Here is a 24,020-nt window from a genome sequence, read left to right on the forward strand (position 1 = left end):
GAATTTCAGCAACCTTAATAAATGCTCCTTAATCTTGAATAAAATTTCATTAAAGCTGAGTCACTGAATAAATCTTTAATTTTAACAATTAGTGAGTGGATTTATCTGATATATTTATCAAAAGATCACGAAATTTACACAGACATGTCCATAGGAATCTTCGGATGGGGATCATACCCCTCCAAAACAAAATCATCAGCTTTAAAATCGTCAATATCGCTTACTTTGCGAACGATTTTCAGGGTGGGAAAAGGACGTGGCTGTCGCTCTAGTTGCTTTTCGAGTGCACTGATGTGATTGTTGTAAACATGAGCATCTCCAAGTGTATGAATGAATTCACCCGGCTTCATAATAAAAATAATAAGAAAATTAATTGTATTTAGAATACTGGGCTAATCCTACAAAATTAAGAGAAAAAAAATGTTCTTTTCTTACGTTTAATCCTGTGACATGAGCAATCATGCATGTCAACAAAGAATAACTAGCTATGTTGAAAGGGACACCCAAACCCATATCAGCTGATCTTTGATACATTTGACAAGACAGTTCGCCATTTGCTACGTAGAACTGAGCCAAACAATGGCACGGCGGCAATGCCATCAGTGGTAATGCCGAAGGATTCCAAGCTGTAAGGATCATGCGTCGATCATCAGGATTGGTGCGGATTGTGCTTATCAAATTTTTTAGTTGATCAACCCCTTGGCAACTTCATAAGTTCAAAACATGTTTTAAAATCTGGTATAATGAAGAATAGTCTAACTTTTACCTGTAATCACTGTGCATGTTATCATAGTTAGCTCCAAAATGTCTCCACTGAAATCCATAGATTGGACCCAAATCACCTATTAGCATAAGAATCCAGTTATCTTTGTTCTCACAATATAAAAAATAAAGGCATTACCTTCTTCTCTGTCTTTCAGGCCTAGTGAATCAAGAAACTCTCTAGAACTATTTCCATCCCATATATGAATGTCTTTCTCCCTGAGTTCGTTAGCATTGGTTGAACCTCTAACAAACCAAAGAAGCTCCTCCATCAGTCCTCTCCAGAAAACACGTTTAGTTGTCAACAGTGGAAACCTCCCTTTTCCAAAAGTATATGAATATCAGTTAACTGTCCTTGTAAGTGAATGAAAACTACTTTTTATACCACTTCGTAAACTGAATCGCATTTGTGCTCCAAAAATAGATCTCGTTCCGGTTCCTGTCCGATCCCCTTTGACATTTCCATTTTGTAGGAGATTCTTAATAAGATTCAAATACTGATGTTCTTCATGCTGTGCCTAAATTGTGTAGTTATTACCGTCAAAAGTCAAAGGAATAAACTTGAAACCAACACTTTGCAAACCTCAGACATTTTCCAAATTAAGAACTGAGAAGTCAAAGAGAGAAAGTGAGAAACTCCCTCCACAAGTTTCAAGCAAAAATCAACCGCCTTTTCCTTCCGCAATTTGTAGCAGTTAGCAGACTAAGTTTACTCAACATGGTTGCCAAATCATGTATAATTGTATATCAACGTGGCTGTTTTTCATTTCTAAATTTTCACAAATTTCATTTTGACATGGGCATGGAGAGGCCTCTCCATACCCCTGATTTTGATTAGAATATTAGACAAAAACAAAAACCCCCCAAAAATCTTTCAAAATTACTGAAGTAAAAGAGCTAGTGTATTGCAAACCCCCACACACAAACTTTTGGCGGAACACTAACATGGGAGAGAAGAAAATATATATAGGAAAAAGACAGGAAATTTCAGTAGCCAGTACAGTACACAGCACGAATAAAACGAGGACTGAATTCGCGTTTCTTCACTTTCTCTTCCTTTCTTTTGTATATAAGACAAAAAGGGATGGGATATTGGATTGGCCGGAGCGCACTGTGTGACTAGACATCTAAATCAAATAAAACAACTACTAAACCTGCTGAAATCACCCAAGGAAATTGATCTTGCATACGCGAAAACAAATTTAAAAAGAAAATTAAGAGAAAACTAGTTCTATATATGTACGGCTAGAGAAAGAACAAGTCAGTAGAAGCTACAACCTTCACGTGATGGGAGGGAATCGATTGATGTCTTGTCGGAATGTACGAGGGAGCGAGCGAGAGAGAGAAATAGAGAGACAGGGGGCAGAACGTTGGCCGGAAATCTTCCAAGACATAACCTCGTCGTCAAATTCGGGCAGAAACAAACACAATTTCAAAGCGCATCGACTTGGCATCCAAGGAAACCACGCAAGTGTTAGAGCGAGGCACATTAAATGAGCTCAACAACGGAATTCGCAAGCAAATGGCATCTCCCCCAACCCCAGTTTCTTCTTCTTTAATTAATAGCGTTGCTGATACTCGTGGTGCCATTTATTGAAATCCACGTTTAGAACGACGATCGATCCCGTCGCCAACCCTGCCAACAAGTACCTAAAAGAAAAAATCAATGGATTAGAATTTGAGCCAACTGAATGAATTTTGGAGTTTTTTTTTGGTTTTGTTTTTTGGTTTTGTTTTTCTTATTTACTTGTTATCGTGCGACAACGCCAAAGATCGGACGGGACTATCAAAGGCCGGATAGGCATAGAGTAGAGCTAGGGTGAAGAGTCGCCAGACCTCGACGATACCTCGCTCACCAGCCGTCACCAAGTACTCCCCGTCTCGAGTCAATACAACGCACTGCAAAGGCAAGATGAAGTACAAATTAGAATTACAAGTAGATGATCAAACTACGAACACAAGATAATAGGTTATTTACGTGGATATTATCAGAATGGTTGACATGTCGCATCGTTTTGCCGTTGACAGTGTACGTAACAATGTTGCCTTTCTGGTAATGGACAGCAGCCAAGGCCTCGCGCGACAGGACAATATTCTGTGGACTGCCGTAAGATTCACGGGGTTCCAGCGACCGCAGCAAGTCTCCAAAAGTCGTGTGAACCAAAACCAACCCACCTGCATTGGGAATCCAAATTTGTTTAAATTCAATTTTTAAAAACAGAAGCTGACAAAAAGATTTGATTTTAAACTGACCCTGACTTCCACTGACGACAAGACCCATTTCGGCTGACACTGCTACGCTGGTAATGGCAGACTCGTGGCCGGTTAGGGCCGCCCTGGGAGTCGGGCAATCGGCTGATTCACCAACAATGGTTTGAGTCCGTGCGTTCCAGTGCCACAAAAGTACAGTGCAATCTTCCGAGCCTGTAAGATGTGACAAAATTCACGATAAGAACCTTGTACTTGATTAAACATTTTCGTAAGAGATGTAGCATTTTACCAGAAGCAATGTAGCAATCGGATGTGATGTTGCACTCAGAGCGGCTGAGGCACGTCACAATACCGAAATGGCCGTAGACGATTTGGGCGATTTTAGCTGTCAAAGCAAACGAGATAATATTTTTACATGACAGGAATCTCGATAACTTGCACATAACGTTATGAACATACCGGTGTCAGTAGTGAAAACTCGGAAGCTGTTGTCCCAAAATCCACAGGCCATTAAGAATCGGCTGTCAACTGTCGTAATGAAGCAGTTGGAACGCATCCGCACTTTTTGGCTAAAATTGTCTCCTAGATGGCGACGAGCCAAGAATCCACTCTGGCTAGTCACGGTAGCTATTTGATAAGAACCAGACAGATTCGTTAGACCAAAATAGATTTCATTCGAGTCAACAGAAAACAAAACAACAACAAAATAACGACGAATCGGCAAATAACTTACATAGGACGGGATCCATAGAGAGGGGCAAATTGGCGAGGACGGCTTGGGCATTGTCAGCATAACCCGAATTGTTACCTGAAGCTGACCGAGAACATCAGTCAAGACAATTAGAAATAAATAGACAATTGCCAATTTATTATTCTCGGATTTGAATGACGTACCGGCGTAGGCTGGGTTCCACCTGTTGAGAGCGAATTGCAAATTGGCGTGGACGGAGACGACAGAGGGCAGAGGTAACTGGGGATAAGTGTTGGCAGACAGATGAACAACGGCCGCGTTCGACAGGAACTTCATCGACATGCACACATCCTCCGTCACAGAGCTGAACATCAACGGAGACTAAAAACAAAACGGATACAGTTAAATATCGGGCAAGTTGACAGTTGACATCGAATTTTCATTTACCAAATGCATGGCTGAGCTGCGTGGCGGATGAGGCTCCATCAACAACTGCGACGGAGTTTGGCCAAAACTTCGAATTTGATTCTCAATGGCCTGATTTTAGAGGATGGAATGTAAAGCTTAACGAATGCTGAAATTGTAACAGAATTAAAATGTGCTGACCTCTCGCGTCACTGGATCGGCCACACTTTCCAGATCGACACTGCCTTCGTACGTCAGGTAATAGAAAACATTAGTTGCTCGCACTGCTTCTGGACCTAAAACAAAACAAACAAATTCAAATGTGAAAAAGAAACGTTATTTATTTTTCACCACTAGATGGCGCGGGAGACCAATTGGTAGAAAAACTTGTATTCCGACGGAAAGGAAACGGCACATAGACACAGACTTGTCGTCTTAATTGACCACGCGCCAAATATCCGGTCGGAAGAGGAAGGAAAATAGGAAAGTATGGGGGAGGGGGGGGGGGGAGAGAGTTCGACTCAGCGACGGCGGATAAATCTGGCGGGCGTCGCGACGTGGGACTCGTCTCACGGGACGTCGAGACTCTCGAGAGCTTAGGCGGCGACAGGCCCAAAATCGAAACCATATGCGCCTTCCCCTTCTCATAATAGTGCTACTAGCCTCTCAGAAGTAGCAGTAGTAGCAATAGTATACACAGTAATATTCAAAAATAACAAACAAATCCTCTCTCTCTCTCAACCCACAAAAGGAAAACCAGAATTCATTCCCGACATACCTTTCTGTTTGTAACCAAAGATAAGATCGATCCATTGGTGCAATTGGCACGACACGATCTCCGATTCCAGTGCCTGAAAAAAAAGGGAGGGAATTTGATTACTGTCAACTTGATTAAAGCGTCTCGTTTAAATCAATTAACGCGCACCATTCGATGAATGCGGATGAATTCCTCCGGACTACTGGCCCAGCGAGGTAGAATCACGTCCGAAACAGTCACGTTATCCTCCGTCTGCCCCATTTGGTATTGATTGGCATTGACCAGCAACTCGGGCAGGTAAAACAGCTCGGGAATCAGCTCCTGCAATGCAGCCAACACGAGTGAGAAGAGATTAACGATCAGAACAGAACAGAGAAGAAAAGAAAAGGACTTTGATCAAGTGTCATTCCATACTTTGACATCTGAAGTGTCTCGCTGGCAGTTGCGCCAAGCCAACGCCATGGAAGTGAACAACCGGTTGGGGTAGTCGAATTTACCACCTTGCAGGTTCAGAAACAGGGTCGTATAAGGCTCCTGGGAGAGAGAGACAGACAGAGAGAACGGAAATGGCATTGTTTTCAAGCTCAACATGTATAATTATTATTTTTTCATTTGGAGAAAGAAAAAGTAAAAAAAGTAAAAATAAAAGGTCGCAAACTAACGAGTCGCAAGAGCCAATTCAGAGCGAAGGCGGACGTCGAGTAATGTGTGCCGTAGTGGAAGGGCGGGATGCTGTCGTGTTCCCAGTTGGCATGACGCTCTTCAAAGTATTGCTTCCGGCTCGGATTCAAAGCTCCAATGGGCTAGAAGCGTTGCAGAGAGAAAAACAACAAGATAAAAATATGCCCACATATGGTTAGCGCAGACTTTATCAACCCAAAAAATAAAAGAAAAGCATTGCTCATATATTACATACCTTGGACAGGTCTCGATAGTTGCTGGGCAGGCTCAGATCCAGCTCGCTGGAATCGTAGTTGGTCAGAACCCAGGGAAAGACCGGATACTGGCTCAAATCGTTATAGGTCCGTCCTACACAACCCAAACAAAAAAATACAAACAAAATAATAAAACGTTTCCACATCAAAAACCGTTTTCTTAGACAACAAGAAGGCGGGGGAGGAGGAGGAGGTGGGTAGGAGTTGTACGTCTGTGTGTGCGTACACCAAGTCCCCCCATTCATTTAGGCGGAGTCGCTCTTTGAGGTTGAATGAATAATAATCAAACAAAACGTTTTGGGATGTGTTGACTTGCACCTGGGTGGTGGAGGTTGGAGCTAAAAAGCGCCCCCCCCCCCTTTCGGGGGGAAGGCCTAGTATATCCCCCCGTGATGGTACTACATGATCCTCATATTTGGTTTCCTCTTAAAGAGAAAAGGGAATTTCTCCGACAGACTCATGATGGATGAGTGCGTCTTCTTCTTCGACAGTCATTTCGATGAATGAGCAACAAGTCAAACATATTACATCCCGCATAGCACAGCGCTGCCTAGTCTCACTGTAGGCCACACGCAACTTTCGCCTAGACAATCCAGTGCGAGGGAGCCCGTCCTTGCGAGTTGGCCTATTTGCTCTTTTGTTGAGAGAAAAAAAAAAGAAAATTAAAAAAACACCTTTTTTCTTCCTTTCTTTCATCTTGGATGAGAAAAGAAGAGGTCGCAATTGCTCAACATTGTATAAACATCCGCGTACATAGAAACGGGCCCACCGCAGCGCTGGATCGAGTCGAGTTTGACTATTGTAGTACTACCACAGCGGGATGATGGATTGTCTATGGCGAGGCGCTGCATGTAGAAAAACGAAGGGAGAGAGCAACAAGGGAGAGCAACAAGGGAGAGATCGATGGCATTTGCCTCTGTTAACGGATTGACATGATGGACTGGTGATTTGATCAGAAGAGGTACCCCCACTGCACCATCCCGAAGGGCGTCGACATTAACATAAGGAAATTGAATGTTGGATAAACACGCAGTCGGGAGTTTCGTCTGTGTGTTTAAAACACGCGCGCGCCCTGGTTCTCGTCCACAGGCCAAGGGAGAAGAAGGGAGAAACATAATAAATAATTGATTCTCATCAACATAAAAAAGAACCCCAAAAATCTTTCTTAATAAAGTAGCGGCTTTCAAATTCTTATCGCTTCCCGCTCTTTTCATTTTTCTTGAAAGAAGAATTTTCTCTTCCGGGATGATGGATGAAATATAAAGCGGGTACAATTTTTCTTTTTTTCTCGTACTGGCGTCTTTCTTAAAACGGATGTCGCTTGATTCAATCCAGTTGTCGTAGGGGCAACTGACTTTTTGTTTTGTTTTTTAAAGGGGAAAAAAAATAAAACCCCACGGAAGAGATGGCGCCGTCTGACAGAGTCGCGGAGGGAGAAAGAAAAAAACTAAGAAACGAAACATTTTTTTGTTTTAACGTCTTCTTCCGCATCCATCCATCCATCCCTTTTGAAAAAGAAGCTGAGAGTAGCAACTGTTCGGTTGCACGAAAAAGACCCGCAGCTTCGACTCCAAAGAAGAAGAAAAAAAACAACCCCCTCCCAACACAAAAGATGAATGGCTGTTGAGATATTGTCCACGTTTTTGTGTGTGTGTTTGTGGTGTTGTGTGGCGCAACAAAACGTCGAAATGACGAAGAACCTTCTGGTCATCTGGAAAATGTCCCCACCACCGCCACCACCACCACGACACTTGCGCCGAAGAGCAGCAGTTCGACCGGGTCATTTTTATCGTGAGAAACACAAAAGTTCAACTCATCTTTTCACTCTCGTCGTCGTCTGTCGTTAAAAATCTTTAACGTTCGAATCTATATCCATATCGTTTCGAAATGCAAAGAAAGAAATTCCAAAAATTAAAAAAAAAAAGAAAACTACCCAAAAATAAAAGCCGGTTATTTTGTTTGTCGTTTTCGTGCGCCTTTTTTGTTTGTTTGTTTGTCTTTTTTTTATTTTAGAAAAAAAAAAGGGCAGACAGTTGGTCGCGTCTTCTCTTCTTGCGCGTGAATGTTCCGCCTATTCAGAGCTGGATGGATATTGGTGCGGACAGTGTCGGGCGAGTTGTCTGATTGGAGGCGACGTCTCCAAGACACCGTAAAGTTTCTCTCTCTTGCGGCTTCTCGTTGCCAGCCCCAAAGTCAGTCGACGGCTAAAAATACGAGATCCACACACACAACATGTCGCCCCTTCTTCTTTTAATATATATATTTTTTCTTTTTTCCCTCTTCTCCTCCCCAAAAGAAAAACTCTCTTAAATGTCTTTCTTGTTTTATTTTATCTCCCGTTTCGGGAGAGACATGGAAAGATTCCGACCTCGCAGCCGGGCGGAATTAAAAAAAGAAGAAAAAAAAAAGCCCCCCCAAAAGATTTTCTTTTCTTTACGTAAGTTGACAAGGGGCAAGCGCTTATAAACACACACACAACAACTGGGCAATCCAAACTATTTCTTTTGTGTGTTGCTTGTTTCTTATTGATTTATTTTTCTTACCTGCGATGGTGTTGAGAAACATGAGATACTCAAAGTTGGAGATCTCCCGGCGCTGCCATTTCTGCGTCATGTTGGACGAGCGCATCAGCTGACGGGAGGACATCATCGAAGCTCGCCTGAAAAACATTTCATAAAATTGTAACCGAAATTTTTTTTAAATGATTTGAATTTGGCGGGTGAATTTTTACCGTGATTGCGGGATGCCGTATTTGACGCCAACGCCGACGGGCGGCAGTACCTTGATGATCCTTTTGACGGTGGCTTGGTCGGGGAAGGCGAACAGGATCGAGGCTATATAACGCGTGAACGATAAGAAACGATAAAAATAAATTGTTTTCCACCGATTCTTTTTTTATTTTCATTTTTCTCTGTTGTAGAAAAAAAATCTATCGGAGGAAGATGGATGACAGGTCGGAAGACTTACTGCGGCTGGCTAAAAAGATCTCGATGGCCACGTTCTGTAGCAGATAACGGCGGGTGAAGATGGCTCGTATCTCCGTGAAATACCATTTTCCATGAAGATTATCGCAGTACTTTAATACCTAAAAAAAGAAGAAAAGAAAAAAACAGATGACACACAATGTCGTCATTCCTTTTCTCCTATTCTTCTCGTTTGTCTTTCTCTCTTTTGGTGATGTGTAGGGTGAGTTAGAGGGTAATCGAAAACCGAAATCTTTTCTACTTCCTTAGGCAGAAAAAAAGGAAAGAAACAACAACTCTTGTGAACTGGAGAAAAATAAAAAAGAAGAAACCTTAAAACGAAAATCCAAAGAGACAACTTAAGACTTTTTCCTTTTTTTCTTTTCTCCATGGTAGGGGGGGGGACGAGAGAGAAATAAGAAAAAATAATAATAACAAAAAACACACGCCTAAAAGAGAGATAGAGTGGGAGTCTATAAGGAGACACACGATTGTCACCACCCACTTCACTATTACTCTCTATTTTTTTCTGCTTTCCTCTCTTTAGAAGAGGGATTCTACAAATCCGTTGAAAAGATAACACAGAAAGAATGCAACGCGCACGCATTACACACAAAAGCCAGAGACTCTTCTTCTTTTTCTTCTCTAGCTCTGACACACACGAGATCGAATTACCTCATGTACTACTGCCGCTGCTGCTGCTGTTACAGTTTCCCCCCTTCTTTCTTTTGCTTCTTTCTTTCCAACCCAAAATGGACCTGATTACTTTGCGCTCCCTTCTTATTGCGTTGGTTAAAGCTCCAGGAGAGGAGGAGGACAAGCCCAAAAAAGACAGCCGGCCCTATGGATAGTAGCCTACCACCGGGCTCTGCAGTCTACAGCAGTTGCTCTGGACTTCATTTCCCTATTCGACGTTTTTCGTTTCATCCTTGAAATGATATTTCACGAAAATGAGATTGACTCGTCTTATTTAAATGCGCAATTGCAAAGGAAAAGTGATAGTAAGCAGAGATTTCATCCGCCGTTCTAACAAAAATTCGAGTGTGTCATCAAAACTGTTCTCGGATGGCACAGTCGATAATACTACCATCCTCTTCCTCATCAGCAGATCCTGTTTAATGATGATCCGACGGCGACCTGACGGATTATTAGAGGATCTTCTCGGGTGTCTACAACGTCACGTGTGTTCAGCAGTTTGCCAAGTGATTACACGAGCCGAGCCGAAATACTCGGAGAGGAGCGAGGTGGCTCGACGTCGTGTGTGTGTGTAATGATAGGGTTGTAAACAAAAAAAAATATATAAAAAGCCAAATGGAATAGTAGGCCACGCCTTAATGGAATGGAGAGAGTGAGAGAGGGATGGGAAGTGTGTGCGCGTCTTTTAAGAATAACAGGGAAAATTCTATTGGGGGGAGGGAAAAAAGATCCGCACGTGCCAAGTGCATCAAAGGACTCGAAGGATCGAGATGTGAGCAAGCAAACGCTAATGAGACCCTCGAGATTGAGTGTGAGCCAACTCCAATGTAAGCCCGCCAGTGATTAACTGGGAATTAATTAAAGAAAAGGCGATTTCTTTTCTTTTTCTATCCCCGCGATAGGTCTGAAATTTTAAAACCATCAAAGTTGGAATGAATACAGCGCCATATCTATTACGTACCCACCACAGGCCTATTATATCGAATTTCGTGGTCGGCTTAGCCATCTCATTATCGCCCTTCCGTATTCACAAACATGTCCGGATGAGAATCGGGACTGTAGTCGGAAGATACGAGTCGTCAATGTGTAAACACCGGCGGATGAATTTTAAAGTGATGAACTTAAATCATTTAGGCCACGCACTATTTAAGTAGAAAACGAAAATGTCCGTCAGAATGGCGGCCATTTTGACACCGGGCATCAAATAGAAGGGAAACGGGCGTCCAATGAAAATTTGGAAAAAATGTTCCCAGGAAAAGTGAACAGATGACTTCCTTTCTAGAAATCTACTGCAGTACATGCACTTGCGTTGCCTACACAAAGTTTCCGTGTCCAAAAGAAAATGGCGGCCGAAAAGAGACAACATGATGGAACAAACTTTTGAATAATCGCCCCCAGAAACTTTTTTTTTTCCTCTTGTGTTTTACATATTATGATAACTCTAGCGTCTTATTTCTTATTTTATTTTTTGTTTCCTTTTTTATTTTCTCTTTTCTTCGCTGCCGATTGGATAATGACCGAGCGGGCGACGTTGTTGCATGGCAAGCGCGGCGCCGTGTTTAACTGCGTGAAACGTTGGCTGGTGGTGCATCGCGGCTCGATGCATCAAGTGAGTTGATGTCAGCCACATCCCCCAATCCTCGCCGGCCTCCACGAAAAATAAAATAATAAAATAAAGCCTCACCTTGGTAAGACTGGCCGGGCTTATGTTAGTACCCGCTTGCCACGGTATCGTACTAGACTTTGATGGATTCAATCAAATTTCCAACAACAACAGGAAAACCCGAAAATTGAAAATAAGGAATTCTTTTCGAGCTTAGTAAAAAAAAAAGAAAAAGACAAACTCGTATCGAATCGATCAGAAAACATTGCACCCAAAGAATATTTCCGATCCAATGTTTCTCTCATCTCTGATTTACACATTGTACATTGCGCAAGTTGTAAACATTGATTGTCCATCCACCCACTCTGTCCCATCTCCTTCCCTTTATTTTCTCGATGGGTTGTGTTCTGTTGGTGTAATCATTCCAATGGCTTCATCATCTAGCTGGTATATACTACACCAGTGCGTCTATACCTACACACAAAACTCGTACGAGTATAGTTTTGAAACAACTATTTACTGCGCGGCACAACCCGCTGATGCGTGTAGAATCGAGACTGGGGTGAGCTGGAAAAGAGGCAGATGGGGCCGGCCGGCCCACCAGCAATGCCCTGATAGATCAAAGGAGGAGAAGAGTGGGGGGAGTAGGGAGTCACATAGACACACACACAACAAAGTCTATACAGTAGACTACACACAACAACATTTTCACCAAATGTTTGAATAATCAGCGAGAGAGTGTTTTTCGGTTGATGGCGGAGGGGAGAGGCTGGATAGCAACCCGGTCGGTCAAGTGTGCGCCTCTTTCTCTCTCTCATGTACACTTGTACGCATCGGCAGTATTATATAGTAGTGACACTAATGGGAGATGTATGACACACGATAAAACCTGCTCTCCACCTCTACTTCCCCCTCTCACTATAATAGCTGGTGTATCTCTCTCTAGCTCTCTTTTGTTGCCACGTAATCAAGTTAAAAACACGCCATCGGAGAGCAGCAGCAACAGCAGCAGCAGGAACAACAAGATGATTGGGTTAGAAATCGATCAGAACAGCCACGCAAATTGACGGAGCAAAGAAAAACGAATTTCCACCCAAAAGAACAGCGAAAACAACCAGAAAAAGGGCAGCAGTTTTCAAGGTGATGAATGGTAATCTTTTACTTTGATCATTTCCCTGTTCTATCCCGGCTCCCTTCACAGTCGGGAAAATGGTTTTTATTCCGAGAATTTCGTGAGTCACACAAAAGTGACGTTGGAACTGCACAAACACCAGCGGGAGTGCCAGAGAAGAAGGGGGAAGGGAGGAGGGACTAAATCGGATTATAGGAAAGAGCACAGGGTTGGTTGCCATGGCTACCCGTCTAGACGGTCATACATCTTACCGGTTCAAATGTCGAGGGGGGAGGAGGAGGAAGAGGAGGACGAGAAGGGCATTACGGATGCATTAAGTTCCATCTAACCAACTTACTTCCGCTCAAAAAAACTCACAGACTCTCTCTCTCGTTCCAAAGAAAACTATACGGAACAACCGACCGGCGGCGTCGCCGACGCTCTTCCGTGTCGTGCGGAACTCGCACCCGGCGCAGCACAAGCCAAAAAAAACGGCCGCCATCGACTCGAAAATCCTCGTCGTCCACTTGGACACTTTGCTGCCAATCAAACTGTATTATTCACTACCGTATTTCGTTTATCTACATTTCGATTGTTGGACAATCTTAACAGAACCAGATGTTGTGTCGGTCTGTCTGAGCGCAGACTTCTCTCCCGTTATCAAATTGTGCAGCTGTTCTCTCCTTTCTGTTGTGTCTTGTTTGTTCTTTCCCTGGATCCTGTCGACTGTTGTGTTACTGATGAAACTCTTTGGCTTTCGGTCGGCAATGAATGATAGCAGGAATACATAATAAATATGTACAAAAAATAATAAACAAGAGGAAAACTAGTTTTTCGTGAAAAGAAAACGGAGGTGACAAACGAGGCGGAATGTGTGGGCCGCAAAGTTGTTAGTTGGGTTGCGTTATTAAGAAAAGAAAAAAAAAAAACAAGAAAAAAGAGATAATTGATCCTCGGTTTGGCCAAAAGAAACCCGCCGCTCACGCAAGCCGTTCGAGAAAACACTAAAGACAATTCCAACGAGTCATAACCGGTCATTTTTCGACCGCGAACGCTCGTCTCTCTCCTCTCCTCTTTTGCTTTGATGTGCAATGTGGAGGAAACGCAAAGTAACTTAGGTGGTGTATATCCTCCACTTTGTTGGCCTTTGTCATTAGCCACGCCGACTGATGGACAAGACAACACGAGAATCAAACAAACAAACAAACAGAAAGAGCTGCGCATTTGCATACGAGAGTTCTCAGTCGGCACCGTATCAGAGAAACAAAAACAACGAGTCGTAAAAGTAAGAAAAAAGAATCCCGAGCTGGAAAAAGTACAGTCGGAGAATAATTATTTCAACAGAGGATCCGGTGCCGACGTCAACCGCAAAAAGCTCACGGGAGAGAAAAAGATAAAATGAAATCAACCTGAAAATAAAATACAACAACAACAACAACAGCAGCAACAACAACCCAAACCCGCCCAACAGAAGAGAACCAAACCAAACATTACGTACGCACACTTTATATGTAGATCTTACTGGGGAAATATTCGTTACGATAAATCACTAAGGAAATACCATCCACCGTTTCCTCGAGTTTAACTCCCATCATATATAAATAAATATCCCACATCTATTCTATTCCTCCCGTCTGCCATTTCTTCGTTTCGACCCTCTAGCACCGACAAGAAAACATAAAGAACCGCCATTAAATGTAGAAACTTTATAACAAGAAGAAAAAGGGAAAGAGTCCTGGGTATGAATACACACACACACACGAGTCTAAAGGAGCGGGATATGTGTGTGTGTGTGTGTGTGTGTGTGTAGTGTTCTAATATACGAGGAAAGAAAAGAAGAAAGAAAGAAGCGGCAGCTTCTGGGTATGGACACGGGATTCAAGATTCCCGGTCGATAAAACCAACACGCAACGCCATTGGCCCGTTGCCGCCTGTGAAATGAACGGTCCAAGTCCAACCCACGGGCGTACACACACAAGTTAGCAGGTCCGGAGGTTTCGACGTCGCCCCAGCCCCGACATGGCGGACAAAACGAACCGCCTCGACTGCCAAAAGCCCACAGGGTCTGGCACCAATGAGAAGCGATCAGAGGCGGAGCTAGACCAGCCCCGTCTCCCTTCTCTCTTGTCTTTGGACGGAGGGTGGATGAGAGAGTGCAAGAAAGGAAGGAAAAAAAGACAAGAAACAATGGAGAGGCTCTTCGTGAGCGACCAGTGATGCGCCGAACGTGGTGAGCAGTGGTCCAGCAAGCCTCTCCTGCTAGACAATCTTCTTCATCCGCAGTCTACCACACCCCGCCACCAACTCGTAACAAGTCCGACAATTCTACACCCCCATCACAACGATGACTCTCACGGCAATTGAATAATTGAAAAAACTGCGCAAACCAATTAGTCTCCGAGTCCGACTGATTTCCCTGGATAACACCGCCCAAACCGATCCATCCGCCATTTTTCACAAAGTGATTTTAAGCAAACCGGAAGCAAACGAAAATGTTGGTCCCTTCGGATATGATGGCGGCCCAGTCGAAGATGCTGTACCAGTTGAACAAGTACTACGGCGAGCGGGTTCAAACGCGCAAAGGCCAAATCGCCAAAACGTTGCGCGAAGTGTGCAAAGTGGTGCAGGACGTTCTCAAAGAAGTCGAGGTCCAGGAGCCGAGATTCATCTCGTCGCTGGCCGAGTGCAACGGGCGGTTCGAGGGGCTGGAAGTCGTTTCGCCCGGCGAATTCGAAGTCGTCCTCTATCTCAATCAAATGGGCGTCTTCAATTTCGTCGACGACGGGACTCTGCCCGGCTGCGCCGTCCTCAAACTCAGCGACGGACGCAAGCGATCCATGTCGCTCTGGGTGGAATTCATCACGGCTTCCGGCTACCTGTCGGCCCGAAAGATCCGCTCCAGGTTCCAGACGCTGGTGGCTCAGGCCTGCGACAAATCGGCCTACCGCGACATCGTCAAAATGGTGGCCGACACGACCGAAGTCAAACTGAGGATCCGCGAGCGCTTCGTCGTCCAAATCACGCCCGCCTTCAAGTGCTCGGGAGTCTGGCCGCGCTCGGCCGCTCACTGGCCCATTCCGCACATGCCGTGGCCGCACCCAGGCCTCGTCGCCGACGTCAAAACCGAAGGATTCGATCTGCTCTCCAAGGAGACGCCGGCCATGACTGGCAAACAGTCGGCCATGGAAGGCGACGCCTGGGTCCTCAGCTTCATCGAAGCCGAGAACCGGCTCCTGGTCGGCGGATGTCGCCGCAAATGCCTCAGCATTTTAAAGACTCTGAGAGACAGGCATCTCGACATCCCGGCCAATCCAGTCACAACTTACATCATGAAGGTAAATACCAAAACAAAAACAAACAAACAAACCCGACGGTCTCCGAATAATCAATCAATGATGTTATCCAAACCCAACGACAAATATTGAAAGGCCTATTGGAAAGCCGTCGGGGATCGGATCCATTTCAAAGGGGATAACTGATAATCATCATTCGGTTGTTTTTTGACGTAGACGCTGCTGCTCTACGAGTGCGAGAAACATCCCAGGGAGATGGAGTGGGACGAATCGTGCCTGGGCGACAGGATCAACGGGATCCTATTGCAACTCATCTCCTGTCTGCAGTGCAGACGCTGCCCGCACTACTTCCTGCCGTCGCTGGATCTCTTCCGCGGCAAACCGCCCGCCTCGCTCGAGAGCGCCGCCAAACAGGCCTGGCGCCTCACCCGCGAACTCCTCACCAATTCACGTTCGTTAGAGAAACTCTAAACGAATTAAAAAAATAGAGGAAACGGGACAAATTTTTCTTTGCCTTCGCAACCCAACCCAAAAGAAGAAGAAGAAGAAGAAGACGGCGGGAGAGAGAGGAAAAGAAGAAATTCGAGGATTTTGTAATAATATTCGATATTATTCATTCATAGATAAGTTTGTTGGTTTGTTTTTAATTCCTAGATTTAGGGTCGTCAATCAAATATTATTACTAAAGAGTGTCGCGATTCGTGGTGCTAACAATCTAGATCTAGACGCTCTTTGACATACTATTACTCCCCAGTCTGTACCCTTGAGGATTATTAAACAAGACGAAATTTCACTTCACGTCCTCGTCTTGAACTATTACGGAATTCTGTTTTTTTGTTTCGATCGCTTTTTTCTTCTACGCTAATTTTAATTCTCGTCCGACAACAACAACAAACTGATTTTACCCGGTGTAAAAAGAACAACAAAACAGATCCCACCCCACTCTAAACGATTTGTCGTTTCTTATTTATTATTGGCGAATTTTTTAAAACAAGAATTATTATTTTTGTATCCACCAAAAATCAAACAAAATCCCTCAAGTCTGGAAATAGAACCGCGATTTTTGTGAAACGGGGAGTTGTTGTAAATATAAATGAATGTCTGTAAAAAAAATACCAAAATTCAGAAATTCTCATTTCGATTCGAAAAAAATGTGTTGGTGATTTTCTCCTTCTTATCTGACATTTTAACTCAGACCAAATGATTCCCCCCCCCCTGGAACTCTAACATACATTGAATTCTAATAACACGCTTCGCGCCTATTTACAAATTTTTTTTATCGTTTGTTTGTTGTCGTTGTTGCTGTTCATTTTAAATGTCTTCCGCTTTTCTATTTCCTACGCAACTTTCGACCGTGTGTGGTGGTCGGAATTAAATAGAAATCAGTACATCTGAACAAGAATAAAGAAAATTTCACAAAAAATCAAACTACCGATAAACGTTTTAAAACAAATTATTTGAAATGACAAAAGTCCCCCATTAAGACCAACCTAACACCTGAACAATTTCCCATAGAGTTCGGTACGGTAGTAGTAGTAGTCGTATAGAGTACTGGTCGACAACAAAATGGCCGTGCACAGACCACTCCTCTTTTGTCGTTGTTGTTTGAAAAATGGAGTGGGATGCGCAAAGAGCAACTGGAGGACTCCCCCCGACAACTCGTCTATTTTTTTCCCCGTGTAAAGAGTATTGATCAGGTAACAAAAGCGGATGATCTCATCAGAGTGACTATGTCTACCCTCCTTTTCGAGGTAGGCATACTATAGGGCAAGGTAAAAGAGAGAAGAGGACCACCATCCAAAAAAAAAGAGATAAAGGCCTACACGCATTCCGTGGTTGCGCCAGCGTAAGCTTGCCCACTATATCTTATTAGATGCTAGTCGGCACGACAAACACAAACAGATCGTCGACGACCATCGGAAAGTGAATCATAGTAGCGTACGCGTATGCACACAAGGACCGCCACCGCCTCTCTCTCGTCTCCTAGAGCTGCTTTTCTTCCTACATCATTTTCGTCTGCCGCCATTGTTGTCCTCGACAGGATGGAAACAAACTCGTTACTACGCCGAGTACTACTCATTTCCCGATTCAGTGAACATTCATACATCTCTTACTATTCCCCCTTGCTCTTTCTCTCTCTCTCTCTCTCGTCTATGTGATGTGCGGATGGTCTTTTGGAGGGGAATTGCGGTGGGTCGGCCACCAGCTGGATCCATCCGCAGCCCATCTCTCTCCTGTCCTCTTTCCCTCTTTATTCTTTTCCCCCCTTTCTATTTATTCCTCCAGTGTTCAAAACTCCATCAGGAGAATGTGCGCGCATGCATTTTGATAATAGGCGCCGCAGACACACAAAAAAGTTGGAAGGGAGAGGGTGCGATGGAGTGTGAAATGCGGAAGCGAAAAAAATAAATAAAAAAAGAGAAAAATGGAAGAATCGCGGGACTGTGCGGGTTTGCTGTCTCTGTTGTCCCAAGATTGAATCATCGATATCATCAAAAGTGTGTCTCTTTCTCTCTTTCTATCTTCTTGAATTTCTTTCTGTCCTTTTTTTTTCCTCAATGCCGAAATGGCGTTTAAATATTTGATAATACCACACAACAACGACAGCGCGGACTCGGAAGAGATGGCCAAAAGGTCGGTTCGCCGGCAACATTCCAGCACGTCAATCACGACCAAGCCCCCCCCCCTCTTCACCCACCCAAAATGTTATTATTCATCATTGCCTTCCTTTTTAAGAGGTGGGAGCTTTGGAATGAAGACCCCCCGAAATCCTCTGCTCCCCCCCTCTCAAAGTAAACAAACCACTTAATTCATATTACTTTCAAGAGAGAGAGAGAGAGGGAACAACACACACACACATATCTCGCCTATTTCTTTCTTTTTCTGGGGGGTTCCGACAAGTTCGAAAAATGTAGAAAAAGACGGAAAAGAAAAAAGACAGCGGGGCTGATTGAGCCGTCGCCATCGTCGTCGTCCCCATCGTCGGTGGGCGTGGGGGCGTAGGAGGGGCATAGAGTTGCTTTTGCATCTTTTACATGCCTATTATTATGATGTTTTACTTTAATGACGACCTCCCTAGCTCCATCCTTGCTCTATAGTATACGTTTGGGTTCCTTCTTGTTCCTTTTTGGGCATTTGATTATGAGACGGGCGTGCAAAAATGGTCGGATTTTGGCCTTCCCCCCCACAGACAACCGAGAAAATGGGCAGCGGGTCGCGTGACGGGACCATTTTCTTTTCTCACGCTCAATATTACGGATCATAGACTCGGGCCCTGCCCAGCACAAGAGAGATGAATGGGCTCCGATCACGCGAAATGGATCCCCCCCTCCCCGGCCGGCCCCCAACCCCGTGAGCTCACCCCCGCACACATCCGAAATGCGACACGATCGTCACGAGCGAATCATCGACAACATCCTGCGATCATCGCAAATGCTTCCCCGCTGACGTCATCATAAATCTCTCTCTCTCCTTCGAGAGCTTAAACAAACAGAGGAATTGAGAGGGGGGGTTCATTCGAGTTGTTAATGGATACCTGTCGACAAGAAGGGCCCAGCCTTCCAACCCTCCCACCGTGTGTATACACAATCCAGTACCTTTTAAGAAAAAAGGTGGAACCTCCTCATCTTTCCCTCGTCCAACATGATCCTCTGCCTCCCCTTTCAAAACGAGTGGAAGGTACTATACAACAACTCGCACAAGAAGAAGAAGAAGAAGAAGAATTCAATATGTGCGGCAAATCACGTCGACAAGACGGAACAGAAAGAGGGCCGTGTGTGAGAAGACAAAAACCCTGTCATCATCATCTTCATCTACCGGCTCATTTTCCATCTTTTTTCTTGTTTCAAATTGAAACTAAAACCCCCCTAAAACCAACGGTGTCCGTGTAAGTACTTTGTAAAACGGAGCCAGTGCCGCTAATAAAACAAGCGCGGGAAATTCAAAATTTCAAAATCTTTCGACTGTTCGTTTCCCAAACGGTTGCCGATCTGAACTTTTCGATTGATGGACACATTTTTGTCAATCATTTTGGGTCTACGAAAGAAGAAAGAAAAGAAATGGAAACGAGGCGGTGATTACCGGTGTGAGAAAGCTGGCAGCAGTGTGTCCCATCCACGAAGAGACACTCGAAAAGAAGAAAAAGTTTTTCTCCCAGTTTTATCGCTGCCAACAATCACGCCGGGCACACTCTCTATTCTCTCCTAACACGTACGGCCAGTGAGCAAGAGGGACACGAAGCAAAGCAAAGTCTCACAAAACACATTCCGTTCGTCGGCCCGTTCGTCATGTCGTGTGAAAGATGTGAGGGGCACCAATTTTTCGGAGTCTTTCTTTCTTCTTCTTAATCCTCAGTCTTCTATCCGCTAGTCCAAAAAGGGCCAGGGCCCGTCATTAGAACGGGAAAAAAATTTAAAAAAAGGGAGACGGACGGACCACCACAAATCAAACGATAGGGGCGTGGCCCATTTGAGAGAAGCACCGGGCTGATTGAATTCGGCATAATAAATATTGATATTTCCTATTGTATTAGATATGCCTTTCCGAGTTGCCAATTAATACTGAATTATACACATCGACTTAGGGATGCAGAGAGGACGAGAAGGTAAAACCAAAATCCCTGCGAGCTAAATATATAATAGTGTTTCTCCGGACGGCCATTATTATTTCTCTGCCTTTATTTACATCGTAAACTAGAAGCCGAAAATTTCTTTCTCTTTCTCTCTTTCTCTCTCTCACGGCCGGTAATAAATTCAAGTCCTGCGTGAGATAGAAGACGAAAAAAACAAAAATAAAAAACAACCAAGAAGGCGAAGAAGAAGAAGAGTCGAAAAGAAGATAATGTCAGCGTGATGGGGAGAGACCCAAGGAGTGGAGTGGAAAAAGAAGGAGGGTTTGGGGAGGTGGGGGGACACACAAGACAAAAGGCGAGTGTCAGGTGAACTGATAGTCGCGCAAGAGGATCTTTCCCCATCGCAAACACTGAAAAAAGGAAGAAAATCCAACCGAAATCAACCAACCAACGCCGAAAAGACAACAGCAACAACAACAACACACGAGCGGAGCGCAACGTCCTGCATGGGCAAGGAATAATAATAACACGCTATGGAAACTCACGGCGGCTAAAAAATAAAGCGGTGGCGGCGGCAATAGGCTCCGGCTCTCTCTCTCTCTCTCTCTCAGTCCGTCTCTTTATTTCCACCCGACGTGTATGTGACAAGGCCACAAAACGATTGCACTCTTTTTTTGCTGGGTGGCTGCTGCTGCTGCTGCTGCTGGCGCTCTGGGTGTACGTGTAGCAGTTGTGTAGCAACTGTACACTCGGCGTGAGGACGATCACGATCGTCATTCACGTAGAGCCACCAGGCCAGCGCTTTCGTTCCTGTTGTACACATGTCTCAGTTTGTGACCGACCGCGCCTTTTTATTTAAAAAAAGAAAAAGAAAAACCCAACCGCTCCTCTTCCTATATAAGATGACACTGTGTTATATTACACACAAGGAACGCCTATCTCTCTCTCCTTTTGTTTCTTCTTCTTTCTCCACTTGAATTTCAAATTGAAATTCGAAAAAAGAAAAAAAGAAAAAAAAAAAGTTTGTCCTTTTTTTTGGTTGTTTCCAAACGACCGGGCCAACGTGTTGTGTCAGAGATGAATCGCCCACGTCTCACAGAAGCAGCTCACAGCCAGTTTTCTTCTGCCTTCTGCCTCCTTGGCGTTCTTGTTTGTTCCTCCTTTTCTGAAACAGAGCTCACCTTACTCCTCACTCTTACTCTTTATTAGTTGACATCAATAACCGTCCAACGCTTTATTTTTCTTTTCTTCTTCTACTTTTTTTCTTTCCCGTCTCTCGTGTGGGGCTCCCATGTTGTTTCTCTCCTTTTTTTTCCCCCCTCTCGTCCAACGTCTGATGCCGAGTTGACGACGATGAATCGATATATCTTCTTATCTGTCTTTATATATATATATAATACTCTGCTGCTGGTGCGACAGACAGGTACCATCGGTCCCTACTACATCCAGCAGCCTCCGCCACCCTCTCCGGTGTGCCGTACAACAAGCCCGTAACACTGACTCGTTCTGACATCACGAGGAGAGGCCCAGTGAAGATTATTTCCCGATTGTTTCAGTCAATCAATATTAGGCATGTTCCTCTCTCTCTTTTTTCTCTGAGCGCTGCTCCTTTCCACGTGCTTGCGTCTTTCCCCATTTGATTTAACAGGTCCTCCTATCTACTAGCTCTCACCCCCTCGTTGATCGGACCCAAAAATCCCAAAACTGGTGGACCATTTATTTAAATGATCGAAAGATGGTCGGGAAAAAAGAAAGACGAAAAGAAGAAGAAGAAAAATCTTTCAAGAAAAAAGAGAAGTTATATAATACAAGAGATAGTGAGAAGAAAAAGGAAGGCCGGTCGGTCCAGGTTTTCTCATTAAAAACATCTGATCGGCCGATGGGATATCAAAAACTATCAGTGTACCGCTGGATTCCCCCTCCGACTCTTTTTTTATTTTTTTATTCCGAGACTCGCACATTTCGTTCGTTCTTTCCGCTGTGTGTGTTTGTGACGATGACCTAAACAAATAGGCCTAAAATGCTAAAGACATTTTTTTGTTTGTTTGTTTCAAATTCGAAAAGAAGAAAGACAACGGTAAAGAAGAAAAAGGAATTACTTTTGGGGGTGAGGACCTCTTGTACAATGTCACAAGAGATTGTAATCCTCAATGAGAGGGGGCGAGACGAATAGAAAGGTCGTTTCATGTTGTGTGTCTTAGTGTCTCATGTTCTGAAATATTTTCCCTCCAAAATAATAGTTTGAAAAAAATAAAATAAAATAAACTGTTTCTTCTTTTGGCACACGGGCCTGTACCGATGGCGCAACGACAACGACTCGTGTAGCGCATAACTCAATCTCAAATGCCTCCTCCTATTCGTCCCAGGAAACTCATTACGCAGGTAAAAGTGCAACTTCTTGTTTCACCTCTCCAACTGGTGTGCAAAGGTCTCCTGTCTGTCGTTTCCTTCCAAACACATTTTCTTCGCCATCAAAATAAATGCTACTCAGATTGCGCATGAACGGAGACTATGGGACACGGGTCTTCGTGTGCGCCATCCAGCCAAGGAGAAGAAGAAGAAGAAGAAGAAGAAAAGATAATGATCGATTCTATGAGGTCAACCCCCTGCTGGATAGCCAACCAGGGGGTAAAATAAACACGGAACCTTCTTCTTCTTCTATTCCCCTCAACAGACAAGACAGGGAGAGATACTTATAGGCCTATAGACGAGTAGGAGAGAGACTATGTGATGGCCCCTCTTTCATGTCCAAAAGGGGGAGGCACGAGATAGAGAGGGGTCATCATCATGCCCGGCTATAGAAGAAGAAGAAGAATGGTGAGGGCTATCTTTCTTTTCTTTCCATCTCTTACGACACACAGCTCTCTCTCTCTCTCTCTGAAAAAAGATCAAATTTCCCTTTAAAAGAAATGGGGAAAAACAGAAAGAAAGAAAAAACAAACAATCCGTTCGTCAATCGGGCGCGATCCGTTGCCCACTGCCGCCGATGGAACGTCATGGAAAACCCCCCGCGACCCGTAAAATCACGGGGAGTCCTCTGATCGCGGGATTCGATGAAATCTTCACCCACGAAAGAATATCAAAAAGGGAAGAAGAAGAAGAAAAAAAAGACGCCGCCGCCGCTTTTTTTTTTTTTTGCCTTCTCCTTTGATCCGCGCCCACAAGTCGATTGAAAAAGGAAAGTTACGAATAGTCAGCCGCTACGTCGGGGTGGTGACGCCGGCCTCGGCAGGGGGGGACGCGCCGGGTAGACACAAGCTCCGCTGGGCACCGATTCACCGCCGCCACTGATCCTCCTCCTCCTCCTTGCCTTAGTCTTTTTTTCTCTACTTTTGATCGCAAAGATTTGTTGGGTTTCCCCTTTTTCGTTGAAATGACTTAAAATAAAACAAGATTTACATTTGATTTGGCTTATCAATTTCCCCCTAGTCTTTGAACGTTGCTACAGATTACAAAATAAAAGGCGGTTACGTAACGGTCACAATGTCTTGAAAATGGTTGGAAAATAAAACCTAACGTCGTAGTGGTAAGTAGCGGTCATATTTTAGCTTTTTATCTCGTTGAGTTGACTAGGATATTATAGGCCTCTCTTCCTATTTCACTTAGATATTTCTCCTTTTTGTCTCCTTCGTGTTTCGTCCTGTGTGTTGAATGCGATTCCTCTTCCCACGGACAGTCAAAGACCATAACACTTCAAATGGCCTGATACCTATCTTCTTTTCTTTTTAAGTTTCCAGAAAAGGGGGGAGGAGGTTAACTGGAGAAAAGAAAAACGACATCCAACGACCAGGAAACGCAAAGGTGGTCGAATTTTGTTCTTTGATAAATTTGGGTAAAAAAGAAGAAGGTAGAAATCAACTTGAAAACTCCTCCAGTTTAAAGCAGAAGAAGAAGAAAAAAGACAGAAGTTAAGAAGAAGGAGCCAAACCAACATCAAGCTGTCATCATGTCAACTGGATTGGATCATCTTTCCTTGCAGTGGTAAAGGTTTTTCTTTTTCTTTCTTTTGGAAACCAGTTGCCC

The 24,020-nt window shown here is 44.1% G+C and overlaps 3 protein-coding genes across 6 annotated transcripts in view; 1 reads left to right on the plus strand and 2 right to left on the minus strand.

The window, feature by feature from the left end:
• Positions 1–92: 92 nt before the first annotated feature.
• On the minus strand, positions 93–1,464 carry LOC124314205 (thymidylate synthase-like). 3 transcript variants are annotated; one of them, XM_046779342.1, is made up of 6 exons: positions 1,346–1,464; positions 1,148–1,280; positions 902–1,081; positions 767–842; positions 436–706; positions 93–344 (listed from the first exon to the last, which is right to left on the minus strand). In XM_046779342.1, exons 1-6 carry the CDS (start codon positions 1,352–1,354, stop codon positions 135–137), a joined length of 879 nt encoding a protein of 292 aa, XP_046635298.1. In that variant the 5' UTR covers positions 1,355–1,464; the 3' UTR covers positions 93–134. The 3 variants fall into 3 exon arrangements, with proteins under 3 accessions (XP_046635298.1, XP_046635297.1, XP_046635299.1); XM_046779341.1 differs by having other exon boundaries at positions 93–347; XM_046779343.1 differs by having other exon boundaries at positions 93–347; positions 1,148–1,274; positions 1,346–1,462.
• Positions 1,465–1,646: 182 nt separating this feature from the next.
• Positions 1,647–24,020, minus strand: part of LOC124313935 (neurobeachin-like) — a 34,938-nt gene continuing 12,564 nt past the window's right edge. The window contains exons 24-41 of one of the 2 annotated variants that reach the window (XM_046778792.1): positions 8,729–8,846; positions 8,493–8,595; positions 8,305–8,420; positions 5,743–5,855; positions 5,489–5,629; positions 5,241–5,360; positions 4,995–5,147; positions 4,848–4,920; positions 4,271–4,365; positions 4,112–4,201; positions 3,868–4,045; positions 3,707–3,781; positions 3,433–3,600; positions 3,263–3,358; positions 3,016–3,186; positions 2,741–2,937; positions 2,510–2,661; positions 1,647–2,412 (exon numbers count right to left, since the gene is read on the minus strand). In XM_046778792.1, the coding sequence (XP_046634748.1) occupies positions 2,322–2,412; positions 2,510–2,661; positions 2,741–2,937; positions 3,016–3,186; positions 3,263–3,358; positions 3,433–3,600; positions 3,707–3,781; positions 3,868–4,045; positions 4,112–4,201; positions 4,271–4,365; positions 4,848–4,920; positions 4,995–5,147; positions 5,241–5,360; positions 5,489–5,629; positions 5,743–5,855; positions 8,305–8,420; positions 8,493–8,595; positions 8,729–8,846 (2,250 nt within the window). In that variant the 3' untranslated portion in view covers positions 1,647–2,321. Of the gene's footprint in view, positions 2,413–2,509; positions 2,662–2,740; positions 2,938–3,015; positions 3,187–3,262; positions 3,359–3,432; positions 3,601–3,706; positions 3,788–3,867; positions 4,046–4,111; positions 4,202–4,270; positions 4,366–4,847; positions 4,921–4,994; positions 5,148–5,240; positions 5,361–5,488; positions 5,630–5,742; positions 5,856–8,304; positions 8,421–8,492; positions 8,596–8,728; positions 8,847–24,020 lie in introns of both variants that reach the window. The other variant, XM_046778791.1, reaches the window with a different exon arrangement.
• LOC124314165 (protein mab-21-like) lies at positions 14,334–16,498 on the plus strand. The gene is made up of 2 exons (XM_046779266.1): positions 14,334–15,469; positions 15,644–16,498. The coding sequence occupies exons 1-2, from the start codon at positions 14,627–14,629 to the stop codon at positions 15,896–15,898; spliced, it is 1,098 nt and encodes a 365-aa protein (XP_046635222.1). The 5' UTR covers positions 14,334–14,626; the 3' UTR covers positions 15,899–16,498.

The sequence above is a fragment of the Daphnia pulicaria genome, chromosome 10 (genome assembly GCF_021234035.1).
Source record: "Daphnia pulicaria isolate SC F1-1A chromosome 10, SC_F0-13Bv2, whole genome shotgun sequence".
Classification (NCBI taxonomy): Eukaryota; Metazoa; Arthropoda; class Branchiopoda; order Diplostraca; family Daphniidae; genus Daphnia; species Daphnia pulicaria.